At 46.4% G+C, this 24,993-nt stretch overlaps 1 protein-coding gene across 1 annotated transcript; it reads right to left on the reverse strand.

Moving 5' to 3' along the window:
• Positions 1-1,305: 1,305 nt before the first annotated feature.
• On the reverse strand, positions 1,306-24,993 carry LOC142827860 (amine sulfotransferase-like). Its single transcript, XM_075924025.2, has 7 exons — positions 24,836-24,993; positions 13,959-14,130; positions 10,196-10,404; positions 9,298-9,424; positions 6,758-6,852; positions 3,174-3,354; positions 1,306-1,548 (listed from the first exon to the last, which is right to left on the reverse strand). Exons 2-7 carry the CDS (start codon positions 14,098-14,100, stop codon positions 1,424-1,426), a joined length of 879 nt encoding a protein of 292 aa, XP_075780140.2. The 5' UTR covers positions 14,101-14,130; positions 24,836-24,993; the 3' UTR covers positions 1,306-1,423.

Genomic DNA, 24,993 nt, shown 5'->3' on the forward strand with positions numbered 1-24,993 from the left:
GAAAGCTGCTATCAAATCCCCCATCACTCTTCTCTTCTGCAGACTAAACAACCCAATATAGGGTAAACTGAGGCAGTCCATGGTATTTTGCAAAGAACCCCTATTCAACCCTAAAATCTGAAACAGGGACAGCCTGTAAACTTAACAGACACTGTCTGGTTCCAAAACAACCAATGTTAATGTTAGTGAGTGTGATCTGTTCTTACTGTTTTCCTTTAATCCTAGATAATGGGACCACAACCCAAGGATCATGCCAGTGCGAGGTGACACCATCCTTTTGTAGATGAATCATAATTTAAATAGTCAAAAGTTGTCATTAAATTGTCTGTTTTGTTTATGTTGGCTACTTAGCTTGTTAGAAATAACTACCTGTATTAGAGATAAGATGTTTAATTGATGATGGGCAGATATGCTATGTAATCTTTCTTAGCTTATTGGCTTATGTGCTCATTTCGTCTTGCTGCTAGAACCTATCAAATTGCTTGAACAAAACTGGTCCAAGGATAGATCTTTGGGGCACTCCGCTAGAAACCAATCGCCAGCCTGACATCAAGCCGCTGATCACTACTCGTTGAGCCCAACAATCTAGCCAGCTTTCTATCCACCTTACAGTCCATTTATCCAATCCATATTTCCTTAACTTGCTGGCAAGAATATTGTGGGAGACCGTATCAAAAGCTTTGCTACAGTCAAGGTATATCACATCCACTGACTTTCCCATGTCCACAGAGCCAGTAACCTCTTCATAAAAGCTAATCAGATTGGTCAGGCATGACTTGCTCTTCGTAAATCCATGTAGACTGTTCCTGATCACTTTTCCCTCTTCCAAGAGCTTCAAAACGGATTCCTTGAGGATCTCCTCCATGATTTTTCTGGGGACTGAGGTAAGGCTAACTGGTATGTTGTTCCCTGGATTGTCCTTCTCTTTTTTAAAGATGGGCACAACATTTTCCCTTTTCCAGTCATCCGGGATTTCTTCCGATCTCCACAAGTTTTCAAAGAAAGGCTCTGCAATGACATTTGCCAACTCCCTCAGTAACCTCAGATGCATTAAATCCAGGCCCATGGATTTGTGTATGTTTAACTTTTCTAAATAGTTCCTAACTTGTTCTTTCCCTGCCAAAGGCTGTCTACCTCCTTCCCATATTGTGTTGCCTAGTGCACTTGTCTGGGAGCTAACATGCCGCCCCTGCCTTCCCCTAGCCTGAAGGAACATGCTTACTTGGGAGACTCTGGAGGGTGCTTTAGCATGCTTCACACACACCCCTGTACATGAGGCCTGAAATAAATGAGAGAAGTAGAAAATTTCAAAAGTTTCAAATCTTTAATTACACAGCACAATGGATTTTTATGAACACCCGTGACAAAGGTGTGTTTTCATTCCCTGTGGTGCCCTGTCACCTGTCTGCAACTGGAGCCCAGTCTAGAGATCTTCATTAATATCCCAGATGAACTTGAAAGGCAGCTCTTTCATTTTTTCCTTAAAAACGCTGTCAAACCTTTCACTCTGCGCCACAGTCATTGTGTTCTTCCAGTCTCCAATGGTCCCTGGGGCAAGAGACACAGATGGAAAATTGATGGTTAGAGGCCACTTGCAGATTTTATTATACTCTGAATATCACTTGTGCAGATTAGAGGCTGGTTGGGTTCCATTCCTTTTCTCCCCAGACAGGCCCTTCCTCTCTCATCTCCTCAGAATGTAACTTCCTGGGGTTTTGGAGGTACATTTCCAAACCTGGAGGGCTGGATAAATACAGTAAAAACATCCTTCTGGATTTTTTTTTCAACTGGAGTCATACTTCTATCTTTCATAGCATTTAAAATATACCAGTCAGTGTCCATTTGATGGGCTGGGGAAATGTTTTATTGGCGTGCCTTGTATGTTACAGATGTCAGCAGCCTTATCAGAGAATGCTTCCCCTCTGATGAAACACATGACTCTGGCAAAAACTGTGACTCTGTTCTTTGTGAAATCCAGCAGTGCTCTTGGAGAAATCTATAATGGGCCAAATTCATTCTTGGTTTAACCTTGACTGCAGTGTAACTAGTTTGACCTGCTCTTTCTCGATAATTTCACTAATTCTGCTTTATGCGCCAGTAGTTTTATACATTTCAGTTCCTATCTCCTTGTACTGATTTATGTCACTGCAAATTTTAGAAGAAAAATTGAAACAGGAAGTCGTTATTTGTTAAAGAAAATATGAGCGTCCCTGAACATCCTTTTAATGAGTATTAGGTGGCAGGCAGTAGTTCTCTACCATTTCCATACCACTGTGCCCTCTCCTATTTAGCTGCATCCCTCTCTCGTTCAGCAGTATCAGAAGAGAGGGGGGACCACAAACTCCTGACTCTATTCATGCCTCTCCCATATAAGGGGCACAGCATACAAATACCCATCCCCAAGGGTATATCTACACAGCATGTCTCTTTTTGGGATACTGAAGATATCCCAAAATAACTACCCTGTGTCTTAGCAAGCCACTCATTATTCCAAAATATTTTAGAAATAATGGACATGCTACTTTGGCATCCGGGTAACCCTCTTTGCACAAGAGTTAAGGGATGTATTGGAATAGAACGTTATTTCAAAATTTGGCGCTGTGTAGATTCACCAAATTTCAAAATAAACTGTTTCAAAATAGATTCAAAATAAGAGATGCAATTTGCATAGTGCAAATTGTGTATCTTATTTTGAGATCAGGGTGCTGTGTAGATGTGCCCTTAGATTTTCTCTGTGTGGTTAATTCTGTGCTCTAAATTATTACTAGAAACTGCAGAGTCAACTCAGTTCCAATACCCCGTATCTGAAGTTTCACAGACGCACTACACAGAACTGCTTTCCATTTTCTTCTAATGTTCACATATTATTAATATCTTGAAGAAGACCTTTCCCTTTTACATGTGGCACAAAATGAATTTTATCTTCCAAAAGAGCTTATTGACAATTTTCATTTATTGAAATACTGACACTTTTCTCATTAAACCTTTTCACCAGTTTTTGTCCAGCTCTTTCTCAGCAAACACTTAGGAAATAACATTCTTAGTGCCTTAAAGCCAGTTATTTCCCAAGTACAGAAAGTTGTGTTTGAAAGTCCTCGGTGGCTAGCCTCAACACGACCTAACCAGGATTAGGAAGATTAAATATTGATTAGGCTTGGCTGCGCATGCTTTACCTTTGCGAAGAAAATGTCCTTTGCCTGGTTCCAGGACACTTTCTGGCATGTTTTCATAATTTGCCCTGGCATCCCGTTTCATGTTATCAAATGAAGCCTTTTCCACAACTGTGTCCAGCTCTTTTTCTGTTAGCTGCTTTCCTAAGAATTTGCAGATTTTCAGCACAGCGCCTCTGAGATCCTGAAATGAACATTATTTTAAAGCAAGTTTCCTAACTTGGATAAATAAAAGAACTAACTAAATAAAATGATTGAGTAAAGGCTAGTGGGATACTTAAACAAACTATGTGAAATAAAGCATAAGGCTAGAGCACTGAAGAATAAAGCTGACTTCTTTGTTGGTACTTTCAGTCTTACCACACAATTTCATAAGTAAGATTTTACCGTATTTTCCAGCGTATAAGACGACTTTTGAGGTTAAAAAACATCCCCCAAAGATCGGGTGTCGTCTTATACGCCGGGTATACAGCTTTGCTGCTTTGCAAAGCCTCGGGGGAAGCCGGCGGCGGGGCATTCCAGGTGCGCCTGGGCTTCCCTGCCACCGGAGCCCCTCCATGGCTTTGCAAAGCCTCGGGGAAGCCGGCGGCGGGGCATCCCAGATGCGCCTCGGCTTCCCCGCCGCCGGAGCCCCTCCGCGGCTTTGCAAAGCCTCGGGGAAGCTGGCGGGGCATCCCAGGTGCGCCTGGGCTGCCCCGCCGCCGGAGCCCCCCCACGGCTGCGGCTTTGCTCCCGGTGCCTCTGGTCTACTGGGGACCGTCTCCAGAAGACCAGGGACACCGGGAGCAAAGCCGGGGAGGCGAGGGGCGCTGGGGTATAAGACGAAACCCTATCTTTTAACTAAAAAATTAGGGGGTTGTCTTATACGCCCAGTAGCCTTATACGCTGGAAAATATGGTAATTCACTACGGGCATGTCTGCACTACAGAGGAGATCGAAGCTGCTGCTGTTGATCTTCCAGTGTTCTAATTAGGGGGTCTAGAGAAGACCGGCTAATTTGAAGTGAGAGGGGCACTCCCATCCATGCTGGTAGTCCTGCTTGAACAAGGAGCAACGGAAGACAAAAGGAGAGTATTCTCTCTTCGGTTTCTGCAGTGTGGACAGTACCAAAAGCTGAGTTAAAGTACTTCAACTTCAGCCATGCAATTAAAGTAGCTGAAGTTGTGTATCTTAATTTGACCTCATCCCATAGTGCAGACATACCCTTTAAGTGTCTAAAGCAGCATTAAAAATTTGATAGGTGAATAGCAAGGCAAACCATAGTAAATTGGAAGTAGGTGAGACCTGTTATGATACAGTGAACAGCACATTTATGTGCTATTGAATGTCAAACTGAGTTAAACATCTCACCCAATTATTCTGATTCTCTCCCCCCCCTTGCACTGAGACATACTTTTACAATGACACTCACTGAAATCACTGAGATCAACGCACCTTCCTCTGTGAAATCAATGAAACGCCTCACAGAGGAAAGTGCAAATCAGCACATGTAAAGGTGGTAAAATCAGAGGGAACAATGGAGGCATTTCTTTACTGTTTATCTGAGCTCTAAAGTGATTGACTGGTTGTCACGTTACTGGATTTTAAGGGGTTCAGACAGGTTACTGCTGCACCTATGGCGGGTGGGGAGTTTGCCCCAAAGTCTGTACAAAGGGGATCATGTGAGGTGTCAAATGAAAGTTTACGACCTACTGATTCTGCATATGCTATTCAAGTACTTGTATGATATACAGGCAGTCCCCGGGTTACGTACAAGATAGGGACTGTAGGTTTGTTCTTAAGTTGAATCTGTATGTAAGTCAGAACTGGCGTCCAGATTCAGCTGCTGCTGAAACCAATCAGTTTCAACAGCAGCTGAATCTGGACGCCAGTTCTGACTTACATACAGATTCAACTTAAAAACCCCAGGCATCCCCAAGTCAGCTGCTGCTGAAACTGATCAGCGGCTGATTCCAGGAAGCCCGGGGCAGGGGCTTCCTGTAGTCAGCCACTGGTCAGTTTCAGCAGCGGCTGACTTGGGGACGCCTGGGGCAGAGCAGCTGGGGTGCTGCTGGGTTGGTCCAGTAGCGCCGCCGCTCCTCGGCGCTACTGGACCAACCCAGCAGCACCCAAGCTGCTCTGCCCCAGGCGTCCTGATTCAGCCGCTGCTGAAACTGACCAGCAGTGGCTGAATCAGGATGCCTGGGGCAGAGCAGCTAGGGTGCTGCCGGGTTGGTCCAGTAGCACCCAGAGCGGCGCTACGGGACCAACCGGCAGCACCCCAGCTGCTGTACCACAGGCGTCCGGAGCAAAGCTGCAGAGCACTGGGGCAGCGGGACAGCCCAGACGCGCCGTGGCTGTCCTGATGCCCTCGGGCTCCATGGCTTTGCTCTGCTTTGCTCCCCCTCTCCCTGGTCTGCAGACTAAGGGGACGGGGAGCAAAGCAGAGCAAAGCCGCGGAGCACGCAGGCAGCAGACAGCCCAGATGCTCTGGGCTGTCTGCTGCCCGCGTGTTCTGCCGCTTTGCTCCCCGTCCCCCTGGTCTGCAGACCAGGGAGACCGGGAGCAAAGCAGAGCAAAGCCAAGGAGCATGCGGGCAGCGGACAGCCCAGACGCGTCTGGGCTGTCCGCTGCCCGCGTGCTCCGCCGCTTTGCTTCTTCTCCCTGGTCTGCTGGAGACCAGAGAGATGGGCCCCGTTCGTAACTGCGGATCTGACGTAAGTCGGATCCGCGTAACTCGGGGACTGCCTGTATGTAAGAGTTATAAATATGTACCTGTGCTTATGCTGGAAGATTCTCTGTCTGAGGCAGAGCAATGGGCAAGGAATGTTCAGTCAGTGACTATGCTAATTAGCAAGGTTCCAGGGACAAGGCTCTCAGAGAAGTAAATACACACCTGAGGAATGTGTCTGGGACCTGCAAACCAGTCAGTATCTGATGACTGCTGACTTAGGACACAGGGATAGGTCACTGGGCCATGTGACCTGCTCCAGCTTGGAAGATACCAGGGATGGATATAAAATGCCCCGAGGTGGACTGGATCTTGCCTTCAATTCTGTTACTGATTCCAGATGCAGCCTTGCAAGGAACAGTGAGCCGGGAAGAATCGTTGGCCCATCCTGACATAGGATGTACACCAGAGACTTTTAAGATAGCAGTTTGTAACATCTCTGCTCAAAGCCTGCATCAGGAACTTGGTGATTCAATGCATGTAATGTATTCTCCTTAACAACCTTACTCTCCACATTTTCTTTCTTTTATTAATAAACCTTTAGATTTTAGATTCTAAAGGATTGGCTCAGCGTGACCTTGTGAGTAAGATCCAGAGTGTAAATTGATTGGGAACTGTGGCTGGTTTTTTGGGAAAGACCCATTTGGGGTAGATGAGACTGGGTTCTAAAGCTTCTCAGCTGTGTGCAGGACCTGTGCTATTGTGGCACAGGGAGAGCTGGGATGTCAGAGGGGTTTTTCTTGGTATGACTGGTTTGTGACCTGTTTGGGAAGGTCTCTCGTCCGGGGCTGTAAGGATCCCTGAGTTTGAGCAATTCACCCTGAGAGGATGACCTCAGCAGTGCCCAGACCCAGTCTGGTCCATCACATGGTCTCACCTTCTTCATCTCCTCAAAGGTAAGGAAGAGAATGTTGAAGTCATCCCTGTGGGTGAACCAGCCTCCGATGTGATCCAACCATAAGCCAGAAACCACTTAGGAAGGAGAATATGTATAGAAATAAATGTTAATGATCTCAAAGAGAAAAGCCATTCAATTATTGGCATGTTTGCATCCCAGAATGCTCATCAGCAGAGCTGACCATGCAGAATCTAGGGAGCATAGGTCCTTCTTTCTGCTTTTTTCCCCTTCTGCTGCTGCGGGGATATTTGGGCTCATTGAGATATTATTCCCGGTCTGTTATTATTCACAATATTTTCCTAGTTTACATTCACCTTAAACATGAGATACAGACCATGCCACGTCCATCTTCTAATCTGGGTATATGAGAGCAGCTTTTATTTTTTTCAAACTGACAGTTACATGTTAACCAATAGAGGTTGCACTTTTACCTCTAGAACCCACTGGCACAACAGAATTGTACTGTCACCTGGCACAACATATTTGCATGTTCATGTTCTGAATAATTACTCATAGATTGTATTGGTCATCGCTTTTGATGGATGAATGATCCCAAGCCCAGAACCAAATTGATAGAATTTATTAATCTGTGAACGTAGGACCAGCAGGGACCATTGTGGTCATATAGCCTGATGTCCTCTATAATGCAGGCCATCGAATTTCCCCCAACTAATTCCTAAACACATCTTTTAGAATAACATCCATTCTTGATTTAAACATTGTCAATGAGGGAGAATCCATCACGAGTCTTGGGAAATTGTTCTAGTAGTTAATTACACTCTCATTTAATAGTTTTGCCTTATTTTCAGTCTAAATTAGTCAAGCTTCAACGTCCAGTCACTGAGGGCATGTCTACACGAGCTCGTTAATTCAAGCTAGGTAGGCAAATCAGGCAACCGGAGTTGCAAATGAAGCCCAGGATTTAAATATCCCAGGCTTTATTTGCATGTTCCCGTCCGGCCGCCGTTTTTAAAACCCCTTAGTTCGAACGAACTGCCCGCGGCGACACGCGACAGTTTAAAGTTAATCCGAACTAAGTTCTTAGTTCAGATTAACTGTTACTCCTTGTGGAATGAGGTGTAACAGTTAATCCGAACTAAGGACTTGGTTTAGATTAACTTTAAAGTGCTGCATGTAATCCCGGGCTTCATTAGCAAGTTCGGTATGCATACATTACCCCGCTAGTTCGAACTAGCGGGGTAGTGTAGACATACCCTGAGAGGTTAAAACCTGGACTCATTGGCAGGGTGCTGAAGAAGGGTGATCTCACTGACTAACAGCTGGAGAGGAGTCACACTGCTCTCTCCTGCCTGGCAAATTGTCCGTAGTAAGGTGCTACGCTGGACAAAAGAGACAGAGGATTCAAAGCTTAGGGAGAAACAGGCTGGATTCTGCTCTGAAAGATCCTGTTCAGAGCAAATAGTCGCACTAAGGAACATCACAGAAAAATGTGTAACATTTATTTTACTATGAACTTAATTTTTCAGTGTGGCACAAACAGCACTGGTGAGAACTCTGCATCGTCAGCGACATCATGAGAGAACTCATGAGCTAGATGGGCAACAGCTGAGTCTTTCAACTCTTTGGAAGTATAAGTACGGGTTGTACCTCCAACATCTGGCACTCTCTAGTCCAGCAACATCTCTGGTCCAGCAGGACCACAAATGCTCCTGGCCCAGTGAGTCTGGGAGACTGAGGACAGGAGGACCAGCCGGCAGGGCATCAGAGGTGGGGGCAACCCAGGGGCAGTGCGGGACTGGGACTGGAGCCCCAGACCAGCATCCAGCAAGCCACAGCAGCGTGGGGCTGAGGCCAGAGCACCTACAACAACCACCAGGAGCACAGGGTAGGAGCTTCTTGGCTGTATGGTGCTGGGGTTCGAGCCCAGTGGTTTCCCATGGCTACATGAGGTTGGGGCCGGGACTGCATGTGGCCAGGAGTGAAGCCTCAGGCCCCTGCAGCAGGAGCCTGTAGTGCCCAGAGAGCCAGCAGTAGCTGAGGAAGCAGCCCAGCCAAGTTGCAGGGCGAGTGCGAGGCAGGGTTGGCTGCTGAGATGGACTTGGGGGTTGGTGGTAGGGGACCTCCCCTGGTTTGCAGATTTTCTCATTTGGGACTGGTCAGGTCCCAGTGATGCTGGACCACAGAAGTCCAACCTGCAGTGGTTTGGGATTGAGGAGTAGGCAAAATAGATATGGAAATCTATGAAACTAGAAAGAGAATGGTAGGAAAACACTTCTGTGTGGTTCAGACTGAACTCTCAATTGAAATACATGATGTGACTTGACTTAATTGATGCAGTGCACATGACTATGCTGTTTCCCTGCCATTCTTATCACATAAAACCTTTATTGTGAACTGTGGGTGTCATTGCATTCACTGCAGCCTTTGACCCCCAGCTGTGAGTGGGCACCAGGACTTTGACAAGCTCCACCTTCTATGTAATTTATCCACAGAGATAGCTTATATGGGCTGTGGTTGAGGAGGAGGTCATGGCTCTTTAGCTATAAATGATGCCTTACCTTTCCCAGCTAAAAACCTCTCCAGTAAAATGTTAAAATCTGATATTGTCTCTAGTTTGGCAGCAAGCCTGGAATAATGAAAATAGGAAACCACGACATCCTTAGGGTTTCTGGCAACATAAATAACCTGCAAGGTAAAAAGAGTGACAATCTCAGATGTATTACATGGACACAATGAACCTAAAAATCTGTACGTTTTATACAATTGCTATTTCTGCAAAGAACCCTTAAAATCCCTGCATTTGAAGAGGATTAAAATGCTAAAATGCATTGTTGCCCACCTTAACTAATTTTACCAGCAATTTGGATCTGAGAATATCTGAGAGCTAAGCAGAGGGCAATGCTGTCACGTTACTGGATTTTAAGGGGAGCAATCAAGATCACTGCTGCACCCATGAGGTGGGTGCCCCAATCAGCTGACCCCGTGGGGGGGGTGTGCCCCGAAAGTGTACAAAGGGGGCCATGTGAGGTGTCAAACAAAAGCTTTCCTTCTACCGATTCTGTATATGCTGTTCATGTAATTGTATAATGTCTGTATGTGGAGTTATATACATGTACTCTGTATGGATGCTGGAAACCTCTCTGTCTGTGGTTGAGCAATGGGCGAGGAACGCTCAGCAGTTCCAGTAAAAATGGGATCTCCACGGAAACTGGGCACTGGTGTCCTGAGGTCTAGCTTGTACTTAATTCCCCCTTCCCCTTTTGCAGGCTCTCAGGACATAGAATAAGGCTTTGGAAGAATGTGAACCCCAACCGTATCCAGGGGAGATATGCTTCTGCAAGGGTTGTTGTAGGAATAGCAGACAGTCTGGCCCTCAGAATTCAGGCTGTTTTACTGTGGAAAGCCAAAAGTTTTCCTGGATAATCTCAATTAAATTGTGAAAATAGGATCACCTACTTTTCCTCTTCTGTTCCTGAGATCTCTTGGAACTAAATTGTGAGGCAAGTGAGTAACAAAGAGACGAGGTGATGGACGATTGACATAATCCATGTTATTTATGTTATACTCCAGCCATGGAACTCTGTCTATTACATTTATATTTTCTGTTCCATCCCGATGGCCTTCATGATAAATCAGGCTCAAAATATTCTGACTCCACACAGTTCCTGGGAAAGGAAATAACCTTATTTAAAAGAGTTTTCATGCTAAATTTGTTTTAATGTCATGTAATAATCTGTCATGATCATGATCTCATCAAAACTGTGTTTCGTCTTGCATTATAAAAGAAATATAAAATGTGTATGAAAGGGACATTAGTGCTGCCGGGATGGGAATCCAAACAGAATTATAGCTTGTTTCTAACACTAAAAAGTACAAAAGTTATCAATCTATTGATCAATCTAGCTTCTAGTCAATAACCAAATTTTCAAATATATTTTACCTAGGGTATTTGCGTTCCCCATTGAAAGAGCAATTATTACAGATTTTTTTTCTCCCTCCTATAGTGCCTAAATGATGCAACAGTGTAGCTCAGATGTATTAAAGCCACTTACGTAGAATAAGAAATAATGAAAAATGATGAATTAGAATTATAATATGAAGTTCATTTTAGTGGTGATAGTATCATTGTATTTCCTGTGTTTTACCCTGTAGGCACCCTTCATAATTAACTGTTGCAAAATATGCATCCAGGGAGCTATCAGTGCCTACCCCAATGCTGTGGCAGGAAAAGGCCAGAGAAATCTCTGAGGGTATGTCTACACTACCCCCCTAGTTCGAACTAGGGGGGGTAATGTAGTCATACGGAGTTGCAAATGAAGCCCGGGATTTGATTTTCCCGGGCTTCATTTGCATGAAGCCGGCCGGCGCCATTTTAAAATGCCAGCTAGGTCGGTCCCCATGCCGCGCGGCTACACGCGGCATGGAATAGCTAGTTCGGATTAGGCTTCCTATCCGAACTAGCTGTACGTGGAATGAGGCAGCAGTTTATTTTCTGCAGGGGGGTTTCTGCTTTTTACCTTTTATTTGGCCATGGAGCCTGAGATGCCCCATGGCAGGCAATGGCCCTACGCTACCATACTACAGCTTCTGCTGCATCTGCATGATTCTGTCATGAATCTCCTGCCCCATATGGACCCAGACTGCACCGAGGAGACCCTCCTCTGGGATACAGGAACTCTGTACTTCCCCCCAAACTTTTTTGGGGACAGGCAGATTTGGAGGCACAAGACAAGTTTGGACTGGTGGGACCGGATGGTCATGATACTGTGGGACGATGACCACAGCTCTGCAACTTCCGGATGTGGAAGGCCACATTCCTGGCTCGGCCCTGCTCTGGAACACCAGGACACCCACCTGTGGCCTGCCATCCCTCTGCAGAAGCGGTTCACAATTGCCCTGTGGAAGCTGGCCACCCCCGACAACTACAGCTCTGGGGGACACCAGTTTGGCGTGTGGATGTCTTCCATCATGGCCGTCTTGATGGCGGTAAATCACTGTCAGGGGACAGGCCCTGCTGAGTGGGAGGGTTGAGAAAGGGGGACTGCCAGGCAAGGGCAAGAAGGTGTGCGGGATGGAGTGGCACTTGGAGGCCGCTTCTCAGCCACCCCTGCACTGATGCAGGGGAGGAGGGTGTCCTGACAAAGGAAGGGGTGAGTTGGTGGGGGAGGATTCTCCTCCCAAGCGCTTAGGTAACCTGTCTAACTCCCTGGTTTCTGTCTGTCTATTTGTCTCGTGCTGCACGTGGTGAGGGCTATCAATGCGGAACTGCTGAAGAGACTCATCTGTCTCGGGGACCTGGACAACATCCTTGCTGGGTTTGCCCCCCTTGGATTCCTGAACTGAGGAGGAGCCTTCGATGAGACACACATCGCAATCCATGCACCTCCCCATCGAGTAGCACAATTTATAAACCGGAAAGGCTACGATTCCATGGTGCTGCAGGCACTGGTCGACCACCAGGGACACTTTAAGGACATTTGTGTCGGGTGGTCGGGGCGGGCACATGATGCCCGCATATTCCAGAACTCCTACCTGCACTGCAGGTTTCAGGCAGGAACATTTTTCCCCCAGTGGCACCTTGCGCTCGGGGACGTGCAGCTGCCGGTGTGTATAGTGAGTGATTGGGCAACAAAATGGCAAATGAAATTTAATGTAGATAAGTGCAAAGTAATGCACATCGGGAAAAATAACCCCAACTATACGTACAGTATGATGGGGGCTAATTTGGCTACGACAAATCAGGAAAGAGATCTTGGAGTTATCGTGGACAGTTCTCTGAAAACTTCCACGCAGTGTGCAGCGGCAGTCAAAAAGGCAAATAGGATGCTGGGAATTATTAAGAAAGGGATAGAAAATAAGACCCAGAATATCTTACTGCCCCTGTATAAAACTATGGTACGCCCACATCTTGAATACTGTGTACAGATGTGGTCTCCTCACCTCAAAAAAGATATTTTGGCCCTGGAAAGGGTTCAGAAAAGGGCAACTAAAATGATTAGGGGTTTGGAACAGGTCCCATATGAGGGGAGGTTAAAGTGACTGGGACTTTTCAGTTTAGAAAAGAGGAGACTGAGGGGGGATATGATAGAGGTCTATAAAATCACGAGTGGTGTGGAGAGGGCCGATAAAGAAAAGTTATTCATTAGTTCCCTAAATAGAAGAACTAGAAGACACCAAATGAAATTAATGGGTAGCAGGTTTAAAACTAATAAAAGAAAGTTCTTCTTCACACAGCGTGTAGTCAACCTGTGGAACTCCTTGCCAGAGGAGGCTGTGAAGGCTAGGACTATAATGGAGTTTAAAGAGAAGCTAGATAATTTCATGGAGGTTAGTCCATAAAAGGCTATTAGCCAGGGGATAAAATGGTGTCCTTGGCCTCTGTTTGTCAGAGGCTGGAGCGGGATGGCAGGAGACAAATCGCTTGATCATTGTCTTCGGTCCACCCTCTCTGGGGCACCTGGTGCTGGCCACTGTCGGTAGACAGGATACTGGGCTAGATAGACCTTTGGTCTGACCCAGTACGGCCATTTTTATGTTCTTATGTTCTTATGCTTAATTATAACTCTAAAGCTCTAAATAGTTCGCAATTCTCATAGACTGGAATTGGTATTATTCGTATTTTAAGAAAATATATCACTGTCATATCTGAGAATAAAAATTGGATAACCGGAGTACACATAGTTGGTAGTTCATCTTGAATAATGTATGACAGGTTGGGGATCAAATTTGAATGGTTGGGAGACTGTGTTTAATTAATTTCAAGTCGATATGGGTCTCCCGGTTGAATCTGAATTTTTGTGTTCATATGCAAATTCATTAGTATAAGCAGTCACACCATCCTCCCTTTCCATCAGCTTATTGTTCCCAAAATATTGCTGACATAAATGGTTACACAAAGGAGAATAAAAATAGTTGTCTATTACAAAAACAAATAGACATGCTGAATTATAATACAAAGTTGTAAATAGCTTTTAACAATATTTGCCAAGTTCTAATAAACTTTGCAAATTATCTCTGAAGTGTTCAACTTTTGCCACTGCTTAAACATGGGGATGAACTGAGACAATGTCTCTAATAAATTGGTGGCAGTTAAAAGATTTTACACTTCTACCACCAAACATAGACCATAATGGTGATCCATAAGGAGAAGGGCCCAATAAAGGAGCCATAAAAAAGTCAGAAATGAGTTTCCTATAGAGAAACAAGCAATCAGGCTCACCTGATTTTGGAAAAGTAGCCACAAATACATCACTGTCTCTGATTTCAAAATCCTCCAGTGAATCTATGTATTCAGCTGTGGTAACGTCTTCTGCAAAATAAGTTCCTTTATGTTTGAACATATATTTATTTGATGGCTCCATTGTTCATTCAGTTTCTCTCGTGTCAAGAATCTGCAGAGTAGGTAACATAATTTTATATCATTTTTACTTTGGTGTTATCTATTCTTCAGGACAAAATTTTTTTATCCAATATACAAAACCAGATCCCATTAGCAAATTGAACAATAGTATGTAAATGGCTTTTTAGGGACTGACATGAGAATTAAATATCTCTTGCAAGTAAAAGTGCGGTGTAATGTGTTGTCTTTGAATTATTTGCTTGTAAGAATTGTTAGGCACCACTATTGCGTTAATGAATTAGGGACACTTGAAATCAGAGCTATACAAGGAACACTCTACAAATTCCAATGCTTTCTTTGAGCTATGACTTACTCCTTAAATACAACCAGAATAATGAATCATTTTGTAGCTGGAATTTTGTTTACACCATCTTATTTCTGTTTTCCTATCACTTCCAGGCAACGTCTAGACTGCAGGCTTCTTTCAGAAGAAGCTTTTCCAGAAGAGATCTTCTGAAAAAACTTCTTCCGAAAGAGAGTGTCCTCCCAGCTCAACCTGTTGGTGGAAACCCCATTAACCCTTCCCCTGTACCTAGACCTTCTGATGCAGCATCAGGGGTTTCTCAGGCACCCAGATCTGCGCTCCCTCCATCTAACAAAATGGAAGCTGGATGGCTCAATTAATTAGAGCTTCAGTGCTCAATCCAGGTACAGGTCTTACTGGGCAGTAGAAAGCCATCTGCCAGAGTGGCATATTTAGGCAAATGGAAAAGGTTTTCTAACTGGTGCAATGGGTGGGATATGTCCCCATGGGTATGTCTACACTACCACCCTAGTTCAAACTAGGGTGGTTAATATAGTCAATCGAAGTTGCAAATGAAGCCCAGGATTTAAATATTTCTCGAACCTTTCTCAAACCTAATTCGAACTACCTACTCCGTGCCGTGTGTAGTCGTGGGCATGGAGTCCGAACTACCGGGGATTTAAAAATGGCGGCACCCGGCAAGATGCAAATGAAGCCCGGAATATTTAAATCCCGGGCTTCATTTGCAACTTCAATTGACTACATTAACCACCCTAGTTCGAACTAGGGTGGTAGTGTAGACATACCCCAAGACAGACACCCATCCCAGTGTTGGAATACTTGTTGGAATACACCTAAAATCTCAGGGGCTGGCAACCTCCTCAGTCAAGGTACACTTGGCAGCACTATCCACTTTCCACCCAGGTTGCTCCCAGCACTCCCTATTTAGCGACCTCATGGTGACCCAAATCAGGAAAGGGTTGGACAGGTTGTATCCATACTGTTGTCCACCTGTACCTGCTTGGGACTTGAATCTGGTTCTCAATAAACATTTGGGTCTGTCTTTTGAACCAATGGCTCAGTGTTCTTTGCTACATCTGTCTATGAAGGTAGCTCTCCTGGTGGTGGTCATGTCAGCAAGATGGGTGTCTGAGCTAAGGGCCCTTTCCTCAGACCCACCATACACAGTCTTCCACAAAGACAAAGTGCAGCTTAAGCTGCACCCAGCTTTTCTGCCAAAAGTAGTCTCCCACTTCCATCTGTCGCAAGAGGTCTTCCTCCCAGTCTTCCACCCTAAGCCTCACATTAGTGATAGGCAGAGGGTATTGCATACACTGGATGCAAGGAGGGCTTTAGCCTTCTACATAGGCCCTGTAGGAAATCCACACAGCTGTCCATGGTTATAACAGAACTGATGAGGGGTGATCTGGTTTCTGCTTAGTGCATCTCATCATGGATCGTGCGTTGCATAAGCATCTGCTATGACCTAGCTGGGGTCCCACCCCCTCCAGTCACAGGCTACTCAACCAGGCCCCAAGTTTCGTCTGTGGCTTTTCTAGCGCAGGTCTCCTTGCAGGAAATATGTAGGGCAGCTACATGGTCTTCCATTCACACATTCATGGCCCATTACGCAATCAATAAGTCCTCCAGAGAGGATGCAGTAGTTGTCAGAGTGGTCCAGCTGTCTGTGATTCCACCACTAGGGGGGTAACAGCTTGGGAGTCATCTGAACTGGAATCAACGTGAAGAAGCACTCAAAGAAGAAAAGACAGTTACCTGTTCTGGTAACTGGTATTCTTTGAGATGTATCGTTCACATCCATTCCAATACCCACCCTCCTTCCCCTCTGATGGAGTAGCTGGCAAGAAGGAATTGAGGGAGCACAGCTCTTTAATGAGCCCCACCCAGAGGCTCAGAGCTCCTGTGGAAGGGGAGGTCAGCTGATCGGAATCAGGGAGGGACCCTCTAGTTGAGCAGCAGGAGCAGCAGCTACCTGCTACAAATGGAGGAGCTCAGAGCGCAGGTAGAGAGGGGAGATAAGGAGGGTGAAGGAGGGAGTAATTGACCAGAGGGGACAAAATTCTCACACTGCACATTGGTAGCATGGTATTTGATATTAAGAGTCAGATTCTACTCTCATTTATACCTTTATAAAACAGGAGCCTACAGATGTAACTGAGAATTTGACCCTAGTCAGGTGTTTTCTTCCAGTTGCATGTGTGTGCATAAGGAACTAGAGGAGTAGAGCACTACAAAAAACATAACCATATTATTTCGGTATGTTTAGCTGCATTTTTAATCCCCTATGTATAGGGAAACATGAATTAATTTTAAATCAATGGGCCAAATTGACTCCATTATACTGTAGTAATTTGGTTTTTCAAGAGTGTAAATTAGTCAAAGTTAAACTCAAATTTTTGTTAGGCCAAATAATTCCTTGATTGGCACATACTTCATATTTATCTTGTGGAATAAGAGTTAATCACAGACTGAAAAACAGACATACAAATTCTGGAGGAGCATGTGGACAGGTATCATTGCTATGGAAACATGTAGTTTTGAAGTCAATTACAGATGAGTACACAGGACATGGTGTGGCTTCAGCAACACTATATCTCTCAATTGACACTGTGTATGAATACTGGAAGAATTGTAAAGGCAGATGAGAAAGGGTTCATCATGTTGACCAGCAGCAAGTAACTGCCCCATCGTCTAGTCTGGCAGGGTCAACTAGTGTCTATGGGTATGTCTAGACTACATGCCTCTGCCGACAGAGGCATGTAAAATAGGCTACCCGATATAGTCAATGAAGTGGGGATTTAAATATCCAGGGCGTCATTAAAATAAAAATGGCCACCGCGTTGTGCCAGCTCAGCTGATCATCGGTGCAGCTCATGAGTCGAGACGTGGGTTGGTCAACAAGGGAGCCTTTGTCGACTGCTTCCTTATGCTAATGAAACAAGGTGAACAAGACAAAACTTGTTCCACTCACAAATGGAAAATCTTAGGGCATGTTTACACTAGCTCATTAATTCGAGCAAGGTAGGCAAATGAGGTGACCGGAATTGCAAATGTAGCTGCATGGCAGTGAGTTCGGGCTAGTGAAATTTCAAAATGGCGACCGGATGGGAACATGCAAATAAAAACCCGGGATATTTAAATCCTGGGCTTCATTTGCAATTCCAGTCGCCTCATTTGCCTACCTTGCTCGAATTAAAGAGCTAGTGTAGACATACACTTAGAGGGAACACTGAGTGTGGACAGACTGTCTCCCATCTTGACTCCCAGCTAGGCTGCAGGTGCCTGCCAATCTGAGAAGCAGGATTTTAGGAGCAGATTGCACAGAGGCAGGTGGGATAAAGAGGTGGGAGGTGTGTGCTGGCAAGTGTGCAGTATGGTAGAGGCGGGAGGCAGTTTGTTTGGGGTGTCCTGATTCACTTGTTGCTGTCCAGATGGGAGAGTGAGACCCTCTCTGTCTGTCTGCATTGGAAGAGGGGAAAGCAGGCTGCATGGAGAGGGTGTGTACCAGATTTGCATGATTACATTTCAAACAAAATTGGCATAGGTGTTAATGGCTTAAGGTAAGAAGGAAAAAGATTCTTTTAACAGAATTTTTTGGAGTGATAGAGATATTGAAAACTCTAATCAATGATTTTTAAAATGCCTCAAGATTATCTCATCTGACAAAGTGGGTTTTGCCCACAAAAGCTCATGATATTATAGATATGTTTTTGTTAGTGTCTAAGGCTACGTCTAGACTACAGGTTTCTTTCACAAGAAACTTTTTTTGGAAGAGATCTTCTGAAAAAACGTCTTTGCAAAAGAGTGTCCAGACTGCAAAAGCGCATTGAAAAAGCAACACGCTTTTTTCGAAAGATAGTGTCTAGCCTGCCTGGACGCTATCTCACATGCAAGCAGTCATTGCTATAGACAGAATTGCCACCAGGGCACCTGTGCTTTTTCCTCTTCCCTCTTCTTCCAGAAAAACTCTGTCTTCCCCGTCCACAGGGGAAAGAGCTCTTTTGCAAAAAGGCTTCTTTCTCATAGAATGAGGATTACAAATTGCGCAAAAAGCCCTCTCTTCTTTCGATTTACTGTCAAAAGAACGTGCTTGCATTGTGGATATAACTCAAGTTTTGTCAGAAAAATGGCAATTTTTCTGACAAAACTCTGTAGTCTGGACATAGCCTAAGATGCCACCAGACTACTTGATGTTTTTTTTTTAAAGTTGTTTTTAAAGTTACAGACTAACATGGCTACCCCTCTGAAACAATTAATACATGATAAATTGTATTGCATTAATACATCTTGCTATATAGTAGAGTACTGGCCCTTACGAGTCAGAAGTAGGAAATAGTAGGGGTGCATCTAGACTGGCAAGATTTTGGGCTAAAGCGGCCGCTTTGGCGCAAAAACTTGCCAGCAGTCTACACTGCCGCTTGAATTTGTGCAAGAGTACTGACTTTGTAATGTACAAAATCAGTGCTTCTTGTGCAAATACTTTGACGCTCCCGCTCAGGAATATGCCCTCTTGCGCAAAAATACTTGTACAAGAGGGCCAGTGTAGACAGGCATCTTAATTCTTTGCTCAAGAAAGCCTGATGGCTAAAATGGCCATCGGAGCTTTCTTGCGCAAAAGCACATCTATACTGGGCACGGATGCTTTCGCGCAAAAGCACTTTTTGTGCAAAAGCATCCATGCCAATCTAGACACTCTTTTGTAGAAATACTTTTAATAGAAAACTTTTCCGTTAAAAGTATTTCTGCAAAATCATGCCAGTCTAGACGTAGCCTAGGTGTGATGCTAGTCATTTTGTAAGATGAAACCTTATTTGGAAGCACTTTGAATCATGGATTTGTCTACAAACCCTGAAGCCAAGTGTTAATTTGCTCTGGGGCTTCTATTCTTTGAGTTAGTGACATCTACTAAGTGAAAGTTTCAAAGCAGGAAAGCTTTTATCTGTTTTCACAGGGTATGTCTACATTACAGCGTTATTTCAAAATCTCTTATTTCAAAATAGTTAATTTGAAATAAGATATTTCAAAATAGCGCATCTACACACAAAATGTATTTCGAAATAGCATTTTGCTATTTCGAAATAGCGCATCCACACTGATTGGATGCTGAATCGCGTTTAAGGGCAGCTGAAACTGGTTCCAGCAGGGCATCAGGTCAGTAGGTACTTTGTATGGCTGCTGCCTGAGGCTATCTGAGGCTTGTGCTTAAAGGGACCCCCCTGGACAGCCGGTTCTCAGCTTTCCCTGCTTGCTTGCCTACCTCACTGAAGGACAGCAAAGCATTTTTGTCTCTCTCTGTTTTGGTTGCCATTACTTGGGACACCACAGCACTCGGCACCATGGAGCCAGAGCTGCCCCTGGGCACTCTGGTGCTCATTTTGGATGTCTTGCTGCAAGCCTGGCAGCAATTGCTGGAGGCTGCCTCGCAGCATCTGCTGTAGCCCCACCCCCAGACCCTCTTATGGACCCTCCTGGGGGATGAGGAGGAACAGCAGCTCTCTGGAAGCTCTCCACGCCGGATAGCTACCGATCCGTGGGGAACCAGTTCGGCGTGGGGAGATCCACCATCAGAGCAGTGCTCATGCAGGTATGGCAGTCTCCAGACACTGTGCCTGTTTGGGGGGGGGGGGGCAAAGAAGGGATGGGCTGCCCTAGGGAAAAGCAGGGGAGGTGGTGCAAGTCCCCTCCCCACGGGGGTTTGTTCTGTTCCAGTTGCACTACAGACTGCCCGTGGTGGCCAGGATTGCAGGGGGGTTGCTCCTGGGGAGGGGGTGTGGGGCAGTGGTGGGGAAGGAGCACTGTCAGCCACCCTGGCACCCCAGTGACTCTTGGTTTTGTGTGTCCCTCTGCAGGTGGTCAAGGCCATCAATAGAGTGCTGATCCGCAGAGTCATCCACCTCCCTGATGTGGATGCGGTCATCGAGGGATTGGCACCCTGGGCTTCCCCAACTCTGGGAGGAAGGGGTCAATTTTCTGGACGCACATCCCCATCTGTGCCCCGGACCACCAGGCCTCTCTCTACATCAACCGGATACTTCTTGGTCATCCAGCAGACGGTGTCTGACCACCAGGGGCACTTCCTGGACATTAACGTGGGCTGGTCTGACAAAGCACACGACACGCAAGGTTACTGCAACTCCTCCATGTGCCAGAGGCTGCATGCTGGGACTTTCTTCCTTGACCACCACATCAGGGTTGGGGACGTGGACATGCCTGTGTGCCTGGTGGGGGATGTGGCCTACCCACTACAGCCCTGGCTCATGAAGCCCTGCACCGGACACTTCAACCCCTCCTGGCAGGCCTTTAATGCCAGGCTCAGCAGGGCCTGCATCGTGGTCAAGGGGGCCTTCAGCTGGCTGATTTAGATGCCTCCTCACCCGCCTAGACCGCTCTGAGAGGAATATTCCACACATGGTGGCTGCTTGCTGTGTGCTGCATATTTTGTGCAAAAGAAAGGGGGGGGGATGTCTTTCCTGCCAGCCTAGATGGCAAAGGCTGACCACTTGGCTGGCCTGTACATGCAGCCCCGCATGGCTTCCAGCCGGAAGGCCCAGCAGGGGCTGTCGGTATCTGGGAGGCCCTGTGGGAGAGCTTCTTGATGGAGAAGGAGTGAAGCCTCCCTGGCGTGCCCACTGGGACCTTGTGCCTTATTCCACCCTCACGTCCTTCCACTTTCCCTTCCCTAACCCCCCTTCCTGATGTAAAATAAACACACATGTGTTGCCAAAAGCAAATTCTGTTTATTGATCATAACTGGGGGGAGAGGGGAATGAGGGAGGGACAGGGGAGGTGAGAGGGTGGGAGAAGGGAGGGGGAAACCTAGGAGGAGGGAGCTGGAAGGGGAAGGAGAAGCTCAGGGTTGGGGGTCTTGCTGGTCCACCTGTCTCCTAGCACTGTGGGTGCGAGGGCCTCAGCGTCCCAGGGGGGGAGTGGGTATGGAGGGTGGAGTGGGTGGAGAGGGGGGGAGGAAGAGGTGGGAGGGGGAGCAGGAGTGGGAGGAGGAGCAATAGATGGGGCCGCAGCAGGAGCTGGAGCAGCAGGAAGCACCAATCTCTGCACCAGGGTCTGCAGGTGGTAGCAGATGGCATGGCCCTGAGCAAGCAGTTCCCACCAGCTCTTCCGCCACAACTGTAGGTCTTCATGCACCCAGTGCTCCAGGATGCAGACCAGCCTTCACAGGAGCCCCAGGTGCTGCTGCTGATACTCCTCCTGGTTCTGGGTGAGCCTGCTGAGTGCCTGGGGGCAGTGGTGGGGTAGTGCGCCCTGCACACGCAGCTGCTGTGGCTGTGCAGAAACAAAGATAAGTGGTCAGTTATCCCTGGGGACACAGTGGGTGAAGCCAAGCTCCCCGCTGCAAGGTGAGGACGGCAGGTCTCCACACCATCAGAGCCAATGTGCTTGCACACAGGCCATGTTTGACATGCCCTGCTATCCCCGGGAGTGTGAGCTGGCCCCGGACTGCTCCCATGCCCCTGTGCAGTACAGGCAGTCCCCGGGTTACGTACAAGATAGGGACTGTAGGTTTGTTCTTAAGTTGAATTTGTATGTAAGTCGGAACTGGTACATATTGTAGGGGAAACTCTAGCCAAACATTTCTCCAGAGCTCAGTTTTATTCTCCCACACCTCACTTCCTTCAGTCCTTTATTCTCAAGCTGAGGAGTCTGCTGAGAAAAGGCGCTCCGCGTCTCCCTGGTCTGCTGGGGGGGGGGGCGCTAGCTTTGCGTCTCCCTGATCTGCTGGGGGGAAGCAGCTAGTGCGGGGTTGCCTCACCCCGTTTGTAAGTAGGGATCCGATGTAAGTCGGATCCATGTAACCCGGGGACTGCCTGTATATATAGTGTGAGGGTGGAGGGGGAGGGGAGATGTGCCCTGCCTCTGCGTAGAGGGGGCTTGTGGAGGGAGGGCATCGTGCAGGGTCCCTCTCCGGGGTCAGGAGCATGTCATGTGCCTTCATACATACACATGTGTGGGTAACAGGCCAGGGCCCCTGTGTGGCAGCAAGCTGGGGCCACGTGCCCAGGGTGGCAAGGCACATGCACAGGTTGCTGCGTGCTTCATGGTCAGCAAGGCCCACAGGCGCATTCCTTGGTCTTCCTCTCCCCCCCTCCTTGCCCCGCATAAGGGTATAGTGATGGCACTCACATGTTGAGACCTCCCTGGCCTCGGACGACACCGGTGACATGGCTGCTGTGATGCCTTGGGGATCCTGGGTGAGTGCTACGCTTCCTCCAGGCTCCTGCGACTCCTGGCCATTGTCCTCCTCCTCCTCCACTTCCTCCTCCATGCCCTGGTCAAGACCCTCTGCCCCCGGGGTTGATGACCACCTGGGGGGCACGGACCGTTTGACCCCCCCCCCCAGGATGTGGTCCAGGGCATCATAATAGGGGCAGGGGTCTGGGTCAGCCCCTGTTTGGGAGCTGCCCCCTGTGGCCCTGGCATAGGCCTGCCTCAGCTCCTTTATCTTCATGTGCACCTGGTCCTGGGTGCGCATGTGGACTTTGGTGGCCAGGCTGGCAGCCATCTGCTAGGTTCCTGTGTCCAGTGCAGAGATCATGGACATTGGAGGCCTCCCCCCCCAAGCCTTAATCAGGGCCATGATCTCCACACTGAACCAGGAAGGCGCCTGTCTTTTGTCGGCCCCTGGCAGGCTCCTGGGAGCTACCAGCCTGCTCCTGGGGTGGGTGGGTGGGGACTGGGTGCCAGTGGGTTGCTGGCTCATGCTGGGTCAGGGGCAGTGACTGCTGGCTCTGTGCTGGCAGGCTTGCAGCTGGCAAAGGCACTGTGGCCAGAGTCTACCCCTTTAAGGGCTCCGGGGCTGGGGAGGAGCAGAAGAGTTTTCCTGGTTTGGCCCAGAGTAGCCAACAGGGTAACCTGGGAAGGGCTGGAGGCCTCCTATTTCGAAATAAGCATCTACACAGCTTATTCCTCATAGAATGAGGTTTACCAAATTCGAAATAAGTGCTCCACTATTTCGATTTAATTTTGAAATAGCAGTTTGGCTGTGTAGACACTACTAAAGTTATTTTGAAATAATGGCTGTTATTTTGAAATAACTTTGCTGTGTAAACATACCCTATAAAACTGAGTGACTGCATTTTACTCTCCTTCACAGTGTCAGTAAATATTGTACTAATATTTGCGAGGAGAGCATGACTATTTCTAGTATCAGAGGGGTAGCCGTGTTAGTCTGAATCTGACGAAGTGGGTCTTTGCCCTTGAAATCTTATGCTCCAATAAATCTGTTAGTCTATAAGGTGCCACAGGACTTCTCATTGTTTTGACTATTTCTAGTTGACTCAGATTTGTTTAGCATCTTAAAGCTGAGCTATGTGTTGATAATAGGCATTTTGGTGTGTTTACTAGCTTGAGTTGTTAGAAAGAATGATAATACATGTACACCAAGGGTAGTGTTAATTTTCTTTTTATTTGATTTCATATTAAATAAATATACATACTGCTTCATATTAACTATCCCTTCTTTTAATATATTTCCTTCCACACTTATAGATGATTTACAATATATATTTATATATCATAGAATCATAGAATAATAGGACTGGAAGAGACCTCAAGAGGTCATCGAGTCCAGCTCCCCACCCTCAAGGCAGGACCAAGCTCCATCTACACCATCCCTGACAGATGTCTATCTAACCTGTTCTTAAATATCTCCAGAGAGGGAGATTCCACCACCTCCCTTGGCAATTTATTCCAATATTTGACCACCCTGACAGTTAGGAATTTTTTCCTAATGTCCAATCTAAACCTCCCCTGCTGCACTTTAAGCCCATTACTCCTTGTCCTGTCCTCAGAAACCAAGAGGAACAAATTTTCTCCTTCCTCCTTGTGACACCCTTTTAGATATTTGAAAACCGCTATCATGTCCCCCCTTAATCTTCTTTTTTCCAAACTAAACAAGCCCAGTTCATGAAGCCTGGCTTCATAGGTCATGTTCTCTAAGCCTTTAATCATTCTTGTCGCTCTTCTCTGTACCCTTTCCAATTTCTCCACATCTTTCTTGAAATGTGGCGCCCAGAACTGGACACAGTACTCCAGCTGAGGCCTAACTAGTGCAGAGTAGAGCGGCAGAATGACTTCACGAGTTTTGCTTACAACACACCTGTTGATACAACCTAGAATCATATTTGCTTTTTTTGCAACAGCATCACACTGTTGACTCATATTCAACTTGTAGTCCACTATGACCCCTAGATACGGAATCCTTGTTTGTGCAAGTTGTACACATTCATATACTACGTCAATATTTGTGTTGCAGATAAGACATTTTAACCCACCAAAAAGAAAATTGAACCCATCCAAGCATGAAAAATATTAGAGGGAAAATTGTCCTCTAACACTGCCCCGGGTTTTTAATTTACTCGCAGACGTACTCATGAAGATGTTTTAATTTTATATTATACAACAAAATAATATTTACCTTCTATGTTCAGTTTCTGCTGCTCCAATACACACGTTCAGGCTCCTACCTTCCACTTGGATAAAGAAAATGGTAAATCACTCCTATAAGAGGCAAATATTTATAGCTGGTGTGCAATCTGGTTGAGGTTTTATGGCTCTATTTACTTTTTCCTTTTA

The sequence above is a fragment of the Pelodiscus sinensis genome, chromosome 3 (assembly GCF_052426305.1).
Source record: "Pelodiscus sinensis isolate ZL-2025 chromosome 3, ASM5242630v1, whole genome shotgun sequence".
Classification (NCBI taxonomy): Eukaryota; Metazoa; Chordata; order Testudines; family Trionychidae; genus Pelodiscus; species Pelodiscus sinensis.

What these genes read in the sequence shown, in the direction of transcription:
- LOC142827860 (XM_075924025.2), bottom strand. Translation starts at nt 14,100, where the DNA reads ATGGAGCCATCAAATAAATATATGTTCAAACATAAAGGAACTTATTTT. An exon ending in TCAGGAACAGAAGAGGAAAA is followed by an intron (nt 9,425 to 10,195) that starts GTAGGTGATCCT and finishes TTTACCTTGCAG; the next exon opens with GTTATTTATGTTGCCAGAAA. An exon ending in AGGACATTTTCTTCGCAAAG is followed by an intron (nt 1,549 to 3,173) that starts GTAAAGCATGCG and finishes CTCTTGCCCCAG; the next exon opens with GGACCATTGGAGACTGGAAG.